At 45.8% G+C, this 12,423-nt stretch overlaps 1 protein-coding gene across 3 annotated transcripts in view; it reads left to right on the top strand.

The window, feature by feature from the left end:
* The window catches only part of ADAMTS9 (ADAM metallopeptidase with thrombospondin type 1 motif 9), an 83,692-nt gene that overhangs the window by 39,696 nt on the left and 31,573 nt on the right, over positions 1-12,423 (top strand). For all 3 annotated transcript variants that reach the window (XM_071550315.1, XM_071550316.1, XM_071550317.1), the window contains exons 22-28: positions 890-1,054; positions 1,923-2,042; positions 4,475-4,579; positions 4,724-4,891; positions 5,087-5,371; positions 6,031-6,192; positions 6,785-6,961. In XM_071550315.1, the coding sequence (XP_071406416.1) occupies positions 890-1,054; positions 1,923-2,042; positions 4,475-4,579; positions 4,724-4,891; positions 5,087-5,371; positions 6,031-6,192; positions 6,785-6,961 (1,182 nt within the window). The remainder of the gene's footprint in view (positions 1-889; positions 1,055-1,922; positions 2,043-4,474; positions 4,580-4,723; positions 4,892-5,086; positions 5,372-6,030; positions 6,193-6,784; positions 6,962-12,423) is intronic.

Here is a 12,423-nt window from a genome sequence, read left to right on the forward strand (position 1 = left end):
ATTCTGCAGTAATTTCTCCCCAGTTTTTCCATGGTTTCTCTAATAACTTTGGGAAGAAAAATACCTTCTGCCCTCATTTTCCCTTGATATTGTCCTCAGAAGCCCTGGCAGCTCTGGCTGTCGCTGGAGGGCAAGATTTCACCCTACTGATGCCTTGCTTAGCCTCTCCTTACTGTTTATTACATCTGCTGCTGCCGGTGCCCTTTGCAATGCAACAAAACAGTGTCTTGATAGGCCTTTTCCTGCAGCAGGACTGGGGGAGCTGATGCAGTCTTCAAAGGCTGCTCATCACCTTTGTGGCCAAATCGCTGCTGTTTCTGTGAATTGTGTTCTTTTAGGACTTAATGAAACCAATTAAGTGGAACAGGGATTGTTCTCTGCAAAACTGCTGTCTTCTGAGTCGAGCTGCTTGGCAGCTTAAGCCACTCTAGGGCAGTAGAAGAGGTGCTTGCAGCCCACAGAAGCCGAGACCTTTAACATGCACACCCAGAGCCTAGCAAGTTTTTTACAAGCCTTTGGCAGCCCGTTGTGCACAGCTGAAACCACATAGGGCAGTGCTGTGCCTTTGCTCTATGTCTCACAGCTGCTGGAGTCAAGAGCCTTTGTGGGCTCAGTTTGCCCATGCTGAAGGGTGTCAGCCTGACTGTGCTCTCCATGCCTCAGTCTCTGCTCTGAACCAGCTCCTAGGAGCAATCCCCTCTCATTGCAAGACACTTGCCTGTCTTCCACGACATTATCATTAGCTAAACAGCTGCCTTTCAGCACTATTGTGTTTTTTTTAAGCAGTGGTTGCAGTGGGTCTCTAGGTTTGTTTTCCAGTGCCAGGGCAGATGGTGAGCCTGACAGTATGTCCCTGGCACCGCCTGAGCTCGCACTTTTCTCCTCACAGTGCCTGGTCACCTGTGGAAAAGGGCACAAGCACCGCCAGACCTGGTGCCAGTTTGGAGAAGATCGACTGAACGACAGGTTTTGCGATCCCGAGACAAAGCCGGAGTCGGTGCAGACGTGCCAGCAACAAGAGTGTGCTTCGTGGCAAGTGGGGCCGTGGGGCCAGGTACTGCAGAGCCCTGTGGGACTCTGAGCCTGTGAGACCTGGGTGAGGGTGGCTGAGGCTGGGAGCTGCCCTTTCATCCAAATTCAGCAGCATAACTGTGCTAATTGATTTGCACACCAAAGCAGCCCTCTGGCCGCTTGGGTTCAGCGGATAGGCAGCAATAACAGTACCTGCCCTTTGTGCTAAATTTAATCTCTGTCATACTAAATTGGCCGTGATTTTCAAAAAAGGGGTTTCCAAGGTTACGCTCCTAAATCCATATTTAGGCACATAAATACATGGCCTAATTTTCACAGAAAAGCTGCCCCCATTGAATAACTTTTCTTGCTTTTAATGTTTTCCCGTTTCTGGGTTGGTGAACTTTTTTTTTCTGTTAAAATACAAGTTGCTTGTTTCTCCCAGAGTGTTCTGGCATCAGCTTTTCCACAAAGCTGTTAGCTCTTGACTTAAAAAACAGCAACAAACGCAGACCAGTTGTCCCAGTCAGACATATTTCCCATCAGCAAAATTATTCATTAGCTGCTCATGCTACCATGGGGCTGAACAACCAGTTTTAAAGGAGGATATCATGCAGGTTCTACTAGACTCTGATTCTACTGTGTGCAGCAAAGTAAATCATTTCAATGCTCGCACCTTCATTCCCGAGAAAGCAAGTGAAGCGTGTGAGGCACTGGTGGGCGCAGTGAGTTAAAACTTTGACCTAATTTAAAGCTGAAATGCATGAAGTGGAGAGAAACCAGAAGGGAAGCTGTATTTTATTTTTCCTGCTCTTGCTGCGTGCCTAAATACAGATTGGACTGATTAATACTTTCTAACCAAAGCAGCTACTCAGACCCAGCACTTTTTTCTCCTGTCTGTCCTCTCACAGTGCACTGTGACTTGTGGCCAAGGCTACCAGATGAGAGCAGTGAAGTGTGTCGTGGGCACCTACGTGTCAGTGGTGGATGATAATGAGTGTAATGCTGCAACTAGGCCAACAGATACCCAGGTAAATGCTGCTGTCCTGTCTCCATCTTTTGCCAGCATGTATGTGGAGACATCCAGGCTATAGCATCAGGGGACATCTTTCTGCAGTAAGGCCTTGCCATGAGCACCAGCCCATGCAGAGCAGTGCCTTCGTCTGCTACATAGCTTTGACATAGGTGCATGTGCTGGTTTGAAGGTGAACCAGCAAGGGAAAATGAACTCACCACGAGAGAGATTATAAGTCAGAGCTAAAATTTAATAATAATATTATTATAACAACACTGACACACAAGGGAAATTGCTTTCAACTCACAATACCCCAGCAGTATAACCCAGTGTCCTGGGGCACAAACCCAAGGGGGTTTGTTTGCCCTTGTGCTGAGACCCCTGTGGCTCCCCCAAGTCCAGAGCAAAAGAAAAAGAAAAACCTGTTGGTGCAGGCGAGGGCTGTGGTCTGGGCGAGAGCGGTGATCTCCTGCTGTCAAGGTCCTGCTGCTGCTCTGGATCCGACGAGAAGTACCCGAGGTCTTCTTACCCACCACTTATGTACCCTCAGGGAGCACTCAGTCCCTCCCCCTGGGCGGGGACTCACACAATGGGTGATTGACTCTGGGAGCCAGGGGGTGTTGAGCTGTTGATGGCCCATTAGCAGCTCCGCCCCCCTCAGGCTGGGTGTGAAGGTGATAATGGCTCCCTGGGCAGCTGCTGCTAATGGCCCATTGTCCTTGGGGAATGAATAGAGGGGGTAGAATACACAGCTTTGATCACCCCCACACAGGGTTAGCTGGTCCCTCCTGCTGAACTAGGACAGTGCAGCACAGCACCCTGCTTTGGTAGAAGTGGGACAGAGAAGCTATAATCAGGGAGTTCCCATCCAGATTCTCTCCATGTGGTTGACCTTACAGTCTGAAGCACCAAATTGCCCAAAAGGCAATGGAAAACTTTTACAAGGCCATAAGGACTTTGTGGGGGAAGATTCATTACCTTTGCTTATGGTTTATATCCACAGAGCTCTAGTCACAGGATGGGATGTGAGAGGGGCTGTTTAGATGCTGAACTAAAGCTGGTTTCTAAGAGCTCATGAGCTAAAGAAGCCACAGTGGGTGAATGTGGGAAAACAACCAGGGACAAGAAGGTTGAGGCAGTATTTACTGGCCTCAGAAGCTGTGGTCTCAATACAGCAGACACCTCCTTTGGCTTGCATGGAGTCGAGAATGCCTGTCTGCAGCCTGGGCTCGCATGGCTGCGGGACTGTTTCTATGTGATACAAATGATGGTGAGGAGACATAATTGCTTGCCTGCTGCATGTGACACTGTAGCGTTTGTGGCAGTTACAATTCCAGAGACATCCTCCCTGGCCAGATAACTTGAGAAATCTTTATAAATTCCAAATTTGCTGAAGAGGCTTTCTATGCTGTGTACTTGGAAGCAAATGTGAATTCCCATTTCAAGCAGAGGATGTGTTCAAGGTGTCTGAAGGAGTTGGATAAAACAGAATATTACCATCTATCTCTCATCTAGGAGAGTCATAGTGCTGATACCCTGCCCAGCTTCAGTCCTGCATGACCTTACAGAGTTTAACTGAGGCCACAACATTTGGGAAAGGGCTGTTTTTCCCATGTATGAAGACCAATTGCACTACAGTCAAGGGGTAAAAAACCCACTTGTTGTCAGCCATCATTTGGCGTTCACATCTGCAGTGTCAGTGAAATCAGAGGAATCCAGGAATCATGTATGCCGTTTGTCAGGAGCCACACTCTCCCTCGCGGGGACAATCAGTATTAATTTCCTTTTTGGCAAGGACTACTCATGGAGTAAAGTCATGGCTATTCATAATTTCTGTCGTCAGACCTCCCAGGAGGTCCAGGCAGGACCCGAGCCCTCCTGTGAGGCACTGTACTAAGACTGAGCAGAATGATGTGCCTGTCCCCAAAGCCTCTCATGCTTGGTGTGCGGTGAAGACCAGCACATGGATATGGGCGGTCTGGTGGACTCCAGGGAATCAAAGGGCTGCAATCAGCAGCATAACCTTTATTGTGTGGGCTGCAGGTCTCACGCTGAAGGGAAGGGAACTTTGAAGGGAGATAAAGTTGCTGCTTTGCAGATGTGTGCTCATACGAGAACTCTTAATGAACTTTCATCTTTTGCCTCAAAACCATCTGTTTTTAATGCGTGGAGATGGCACATGGTTATGGGGATCCCTATCGTAAAATTCCTAGTAAGTCAAAAGTCCACGGAGGGTTCTGCATATGAAGGCCTTGGTATATTGATACTGAATTTTGCTGATTCACCAGGACTGTGCAGGGAGGAAGCCTTGCCTCCACACAGGCATGCAGGTCACAGAGTTTCAACATGTTGCGTGTTGTTCATAATTATATTGAAGAGGAGGTCGTTTAACCAAAACATCTGCAAATTCTTTATTTCCCACTTTTCCCTCATGTATTTCCTGCACAGGACTGTGAAATAGCTGTATGTCCACCCCATCCAAATAGTCCTGAAGCCAAGAGATCTGTATCAGGCATTCACAGGACACAGTGGAGATTTGGATCCTGGACACCGGTAAGCACGTGTCATAATACTTTCAGGATTGTTTTACAGTAGACAGTGTGATATTTTTAAGTGTATTTAAGCAGCTTTTCATTCCAAAGACCTTGCAATGTGTATCAGGAAACTTTCTAATGGGTGCTTGTTGCTCTTTCCTAGTGCTCTGCAACGTGTGGAAAGGGTACCCGGATGAGATACGTCAGCTGTCGGGATGACCAGGGCTCCGTGGCCGACGAGTCAGCTTGTTTCCACCTTCCAAAGCCATCAGCCACAGAAATGTGCACCGTGACACCATGTGGGCAATGGAAAGCCTTGGAGTGGAGCTCTGTAAGCATCACCCTGTCTCTTGCAGGAGAGCCTTATAGACCTCATTTGTGGAAATGTGTTTCATTAATCTGTCACACTTGCCCTTTTATAAGTGAGGATATTAAGGTTTTCTGCTGATTGTTGTTAGAAATAACTGTCTTTCAGATTTTCAAAGCTAGCAATGTGACTGTGTCTCCTTTTCCCACTGTAACACAGTGCTCGGTGACCTGTGGTCAAGGTAAGGCAACGCGACAGGTGATCTGCGTCAATTACAGTGACCAGCTGGTGGACAGGAGTGAGTGTGACCCAGACGACCTCCCTGCCACCGAGCAAGACTGCTCCATGTCTCCTTGTCATCCAAACAGCCATGACTACGGCAGGGCCATCCACCCTTTTCTCTATCCGGATCATCGCCTGAAACTGCACCCTGGGGGCAGCCCGAACCGAAACCGTGCGCATGTACCGGGAGGCAATCAGTGGAGGATTGGCCCCTGGGGTGCTGTAAGTGCCCCGATTCTCTTATTCCTCGGTTTTGCTGTTTGGTTTTTGTTTTCCTTCTGTACTAATCCAGACTTTCCTTATAGTCACCACACAGGGAAAAGAGGGAGCCTTTTCCCCACTGTCTGCTCTCTGCTCACAGAAGCAAGTGTTGCAGTAGCACTCAGGCCTCACTTCTCAGCCTCTCACACCTCATATCTCTGGGGCTCTCTAGGCAGAAAGCTGAAAGGATCATTTTCCATGAGGCAAAGGCCAGCCTCTGCTTCTTGGCTGTCCTCTGGGATATTTACAGCTGTGCAGAGTTGTTGCCAGAGCACAGCAGAGCCTCAGTGCCAGCTCCTCTCACTCCAACCAGTATGCAGCACTTTAGCATGGAAGTCCCTAAAGGAAATTAAGCATAAATGGCATGTCAAACACTGCATTAAAGTCAGTGGGGATTATTCACCTGCTTAAAACTAGGGTAGTGTTTACTTTCTTTGCTTAGTCAGCACCTAAACCATTGCACTGCTATTAATAATAGCTGGGGTTTGAAGTTTAATAACGCCTGTTAGCTGTATTAAATTTCTAGCAGTGCATTCCCACGGTGCAAGGCACTGGGAAGGAGCTGGGAATGCAAACTTATTCCTGGACTCAACGAAACCATGGGCAATTGTGTCTTCCAGTGCTCTAGCACATGTGCGGGAGGGTTCCAGCGGCGGGTCGTGGTGTGCCAGGATGAAAACGGATATACCGCAAATAACTGTGATGAGAAAAGCAAACCCATGGAGCAGAGATCGTGCGAATCTGGCCCCTGTCCTCAGTGGGCTTACGGCAACTGGGGAGAGGTGAGTGCACCATCCATCCTGGGCTCCCAGCACAGGGGAAGACTTTCATTAGCGGGTGGCTGAAAAATGGGAGAAGAGAAAGATGTTGTGGTGACATTTATTAGAAAGGTTGGAACTTGAAAGGCAGCCCCTGATAAATGAGTGAACCCTGGCAACCAGCTTGGTGGTATTTTCCTTTCCATTTGTCATGGGGACATTTTCTTCCCAAGCAAAAGCAAATTCTACAAAAATTGAGTTTTGGTGGTTTTTTCTTTTTTTAAGAGAAGCCTAGTTTAACATAAGACCTCTTTTTTTAATAAACACACTACTCCCTGCTGAAAATTCATCTGAGATGAGCAATTGTTGATGTAAATCTCCAGTATCATGTGGGTCTGGCAGTATCATGGTGGAGCAGCATGAACAGCTTCAGGAAGAGAGAAGCTGAAGCAGCTGATGCCCCAACTGAATCTCATGCAGCATTTGGGGGGGATTTGGCTGGAGTGGGTTTGTTGGGAACAGAAACCACCTTCTAAGGTGCTAATGCTTTGAGCAACCAGTCAGCAGTATTTTTGCTGCCCCGACGGTGATTGCTCTGTCCTCTGCTGACTTCCAGTGCACGAAGCCATGCGGGGCAGGGACAAGAACACGGCTGGTGGTGTGCCAGCGCCCTAATGGAGAAAGGTTTACGGATCTGAGCTGTGAAATCCTTGACAAGCCACCGGACAGAGAGCAGTGCAATGTGCAGGACTGTCCTAGAGATGCTGCCTGGAGCGCTGGTCCTTGGAGTTCGGTACGACCATAAACTCTTTCTCTTTGTGAACCATTTTCTGGATATCCCATAACGACAGATTTAATTTGCTTCAAACGAAGGTGCTAATGCTTCGTGTCTTAAAACTGCACTTAAAGAGGATTATTGACAATATATTCAGAATAACACCTGTTCAGGAAAGGCTTACATTAAGGGAGCTCAAGTCCTTTAATATAAAAGGCACTTTCTGCTAAGTAGCCACCTTTGTCCATTTTACTACACAGTGCAAGTGCTGTGCATTGTGAATCTTGATTCTGACTGAGCTTTTTGCATATGGATTTAAACCTGGCATTTAGGCAGTACATTGCCATTGAAGTTAAATTGTTCTGCTCTTTAATGGTTACACTGCACTGTGCACCTACTGGTTTACCAGTCATGTGTTCTCTGCCAAAAGCAAGATGACTGGGTAGAATGTACTAAATTGCATTCAATTCCCAGTCATGTACAAGTGTGTATAGATGTGTGTGCATGTCCCCACCTGCCCACGCACAAACCTGTATAGAAACACGTGTGCATTTGCACCCATGCTCTAATTTCTGTTCCTGTGTATATAATATGAGTGTGATGTACAGTGCAAAGGCATCTGTAAGATATTCTTGTGCATCTCTCTGGTTCTGGAGAGTGATTGTCTAGCCAGCTGCTGCTCTATCATTAAGTCAGCAAAGGATCAGCAAGGTGCTGGAAAGCTTAAAACCCTGGGAGTTTTCCAATAACAACATAGTGTTTGGAGCAGAGGTGTCCTACACTGCTCCTTTGCTGCTGGAGGAGTCTGCTACAGAGATGCTCTTGTGAGGGCAGAGCAGCCCTGAACTGCGGGGCTTGGGGTGCTATTTTGGGTGCCAGAGCTTTGAAATTCTCCCTGCCCAGCGCAGCACCCTTTGCTCTGGGCCCTACACCAAGGCAGGTGCCACATGGGGTGGTTCTGGAGCGCTGGAGACCATAAACCTGTCCTTTTTGGAGTGGCCTTTAAACAAATGTCAATCTTTATTGTGTATTTTGTTATAAAATCAGTTGAAGAATTTTATAAAAAATTTACTCAAAAGCACTTTATAGACAATCAAAAGTAGGCCTGTTTGTAATGTATTGGACTTCCTTAATTGTCACAGTCTGAAAAGTCATCTTGCCAAAACCTCCTCTCGTTCAGTGGGTGCTTTCAGTGACGCGGATGCCTTCAAGTAACACTCCTCTATGTTTTTATCATACCTCAGTGAGTTCTGCAATAGCCATAAAACTGCTGAACTGGTGTTTATCCGGTGCTTCACCAGTACAAGTGACAGTGCTATGAAATATTTCATTTGAGGTGCTAATGTGTTCCTTGTCCGCTGATCTGGCTGGTGCTAACAAGGAGCGAGGGGAGGTGAGCAGAGCTGGTGACACACGCACTGGCTGCCCCACAGGATTTACCTGCCAGGAGGTGCTGCTGACCCTGGCTACCAGTGCTGGACCATTTGCAAGAACCAAAAGTGTGCACAGAGTTGTGTTTCACTCTGGTGTCGATCAGCATTCAGCCTCTTCACAACTGTTTCAGGAGCAGGCTCCAGATCTGTGCCTGCTCCTCACTGCTGGAAAGGCAGGGTGCAGTCCTCTAGTTTGATTTTGGGTTGTTTTCACCCAGGAAAAAATTCCGTTGACTCAACTCAGTTGTATTAACCTCAGTGGGTTGTCCTTGCTCACTCTCCTGGGAGTGGGTGGGATGTCAGGCAGACAGGTGGAGGGCAGGGGCATCCTGTCCTGCCTGTGGCATCTCCTCCAGCTGCCCACAGGGCTCACAGCCCTTGACCTCCACAGGGGAAGGGGCTGCAGGGCTCAGCCCCAGTTGTTGCCACAAAGTGACTTGATTTTTCAGTCTTATTCACCAGCATGTCTTTGGGCTCTAACATAGGGGCCCCCAGAGCTGTTTGAAGACTGAAAAGGATCTGTGGGGTCCACAGGCCTTCATGCCCCTCCAGCAGAACACTCCATGTGTATGTCTACCTCGTGCTACTACTGTAGGTAGTAACGGCCAAATTTTCCTTCTTTACTGTGGTATCACCTGGATTTGCTTTAGCTCTGTCATTGGTTGCAATCATCATTCTGTAGCTGTACATACTTCATCTGTTGGGATGGAGTGTCACTACCATATTTTTTTGGTCACTTTTGAAACAAGAGTATAGTATTAGCTGAAACTTTTCAGCAGTATGGATTTATGTATTTATGTAAAAGTGTATTTATTTTTCCAATATTGTTATTTAATTTTATATAAATGTTGCATACCTTTACAATGTCTAATGTTAATGTTGAACAGTGAAAATTAAAGACAAGTAGAATGTAATCAAAAATGAATTTGTATAATGATTTCTTGAGTCTTTTGCTAAATTAAGATCATATACTTAGTTTTGGTAATTTTTGCTAAATTTTCTGAAATGGTACTGCAACGTTCCATCTTTTACCAGTTTTTCTTTTACTTTGTTCTCCAACAGAAATTGTTATTCTCAATAATTAAACAAACACAGTTAAAAACTTATGAATTACGAAGTTTGGATAACTAATGTCTCACAAGCATCTGACTGGCTTAGCTTTACTCAAGTGTCAGTGAAATTAGTGCTATAAAATACATACAAATTGAAGCAGAGAGAGTCTGAAGAGTCCAACCCACAGTCCTTGGGCAAAATTCCACTGGGACTTCATACAGTAAATAAGTAATTTTTATCTGGCTGGTTAAATCCAGATTTGAAAGAGAAAACTAAATGGATAATCAGATTGTGTGTGTAAATGATAATGGTATAACAAGAGACGGGTGAGATGTCATTATAACAAATGTTCAAAGAGGACTAAAACAAGGTGACACTTTTATTTCTTTGCTTATTTAAGAACATGTATTTGAACACTGCAGAATTGTACACCATGTGATAGAACTGACCTTTTCATTAAAACCATGCTTTAGAAAACATGCACAAATTGTCACAAAAATACAGAGAGTGTTTTTTCTCCTCTGAATGCCTTATGGTATGAACACAGGTCTCCATCCATGCTTTTGCGTACTGAGAGGAAATTTTGCCATGTTCTCCAGGATGAGGGAGATGTTCACAGAGAGAATTGCCCAATGCTTCACTTAAAACCTGAGGCTGGTTTTGAATATATATATATATCACATATATAAATATACCCATAACCTCACTTAGAACACTTCTCTCAGAGCATATTTGCTCCTTGCAATAATCTCTGAAATTTGAGTTTACCTTAATATCCCACTGTATCCTGATACATTTTATGAATTATGCTGAATTAACTTGTTCTGCGCTTCTTATTCTTTCTGAGTTAGGAAATGGGCACAGATGAGGTAAAACAATTTTATCTCACAGCACCCTGGTTCAGTTGGGTGAGTCATTTGGGCTTCACTGCACTGGGACGGTGATCATTTGACTTTGAACTGTGTAAAACAAGTGGGTGGGGTTTTAGATTGTTTTTTCCTAAAAAGTATTATAATTTTAAAAGTAGTCTGCTTTGTCGAGTACTTGTCACTCTTGGGTATCTAAAGTTTGAGCTGCTGATGCAATGGTTGTGTGGCTCTTACTGCCTGTAGAACAGCAGTGTGTCCTTCCCAGCTTATCCCATAGGCAGAGATGCTGATATTATAGTCTTTGAGGGCCTTTTGCTCTAATGAAGTATTGGAAGCTTAGTGTAAAATAATCAGAATATTAGTTGGCTAAGGTCCAAACTGTTATTGTGGATGTGAGTTCATATTTGGGCTAGGATAGCATTGTTGTATCCCCTTGGCAGGAAGCTGGTGGCATTGATGGCTTTGCAGGGCTCTTTGGCTGCACTCAGGGACATGGTAGCAGCAAAGGGACTCTGAACTAGGTGGGAAGTAGAACTGCCTGGCCAACATCTGTGTCAGACAGCTGGCACTCAGGAATTTTAATCTTAAAATTGGTGTCAGTGGAAACTTCAGGTTATTTGTATTTAATTCTGTCAAATCCCCACTATGTTGTTTACAAAATGCCTTCCCCATGCAGCTGGCTGAAAATAGGCTGTTCAACAGCAATATTCTCCATGTCGTTATTCTGATAATGTTCTTAGCAGGCAGGATGTCAGCTCTTGCTAAGGCAGAGATAACCAGGGACAGATTTGGTTGCAAGTATATATAACTCTGCTGTTCTCTTCCTCTCTTCTGCAGAAAATGAATTTGCTGTGACAGCAGCATTACTGAGCTGCTGTGTGATTCTTTACACATGTTTTGCAATAACAAAGCCATCCTTGAAAATGAAGTGATAGGCACACTAAACTCTTCAGTCACTCAGTGATTCACATTGCTTTTTCTGTCCTTCATTCATACAATGAAGGTTTGGGCTCCAAGACTGCAACAGCAAATCTGTATTTCTCTGTAGTGCCAGGTATTATCAGAAAACTAATAAAAATAGTCCTACCCTGAGAGCCTGTGGGGGAAGGACAAATGTTGCTGCAGTAAAGGGGGCTGCTCAGGTAGTGCCAGCACCCATAACCCAGGAAGAGAGATGCATTGGGTGGCTTGGGTGGCAAGTAGAAATGGATTTAATAGAGTCAATCCTGACCAAAATGAGAGGTTGGTAGCCTATGGATATCCCCAAACATCTGTCTGAAGCTGTCTCTATCTTGGAGCTGTTTACTGCATGCCTAGGCTGGCCCACCAAGGCTGTTGTCCCTCTTGGATTCCTGGTTGCCTCTCCTTTAGGATCTCGCAGACTGACTGTCTCCAGGGACTGACGGTTCACTGTGTTGATGAAAGGCAAGAAGTTGTCTGCTTTGGTTCCCAAGTCAAAAATAGGCCTTTGACAGCGCAGCCTTCTCTGGTTTTGTTTATAAAAGCTAACCAGACCCTTTCCTGTACTCCCTGCTGTATGACACCCAGAGCATCCCACCACCAGTGCTCAGCTTCAGCCACCCTTCAAAACTGCACATCCCTGGGCCATAACTGGGAGTTCACCTATTTGCTGCCTTGTGGCCTTCTCAGAGCTTGTACCAGAGGTTAAATGCAGTTGGGATTTTTGTGTGAAGAGTTTCTGCCTGTTGCTTCTCTGAGGTAGTGGTGATGGATGGTCATGCATCTCTTTCTTCAGCCCAGTGTCCACTGTTCCTGTTAAGGCTCAGACCCACAGCTGGTGGCTCCAAGCCAGTCACAGGTGGGTGAAGCCAGTGGTAGTCAGCTGCCTGGTAGAGGAGCAACATTTTATTCTTCTCTTGCTACCCTAAAATCTCCCATTTTTATTTTCCTCCATTTTTTTTTTGACTGCCATCACCATCTTTCATTGATACTTCTCTTTCTCCTTAAGTAAGGAGAGCTATATAGGTATCCTTTTGCTATCAGTTCTCTGTCTCCCATTTGCAAGTGTTGATGCCCAATGAGCAGGAAAACAACCATGGAAACCTGTCTGCTACACTGCAGGTGAGGGACCACCCTGGGGCACTGTGTTCTTAACACTGAGCCA

The sequence above is a fragment of the Pithys albifrons genome, chromosome 3, assembly GCF_047495875.1.
Source record: "Pithys albifrons albifrons isolate INPA30051 chromosome 3, PitAlb_v1, whole genome shotgun sequence".
NCBI lineage: Eukaryota > Metazoa > Chordata > Aves > Passeriformes > Thamnophilidae > Pithys > Pithys albifrons.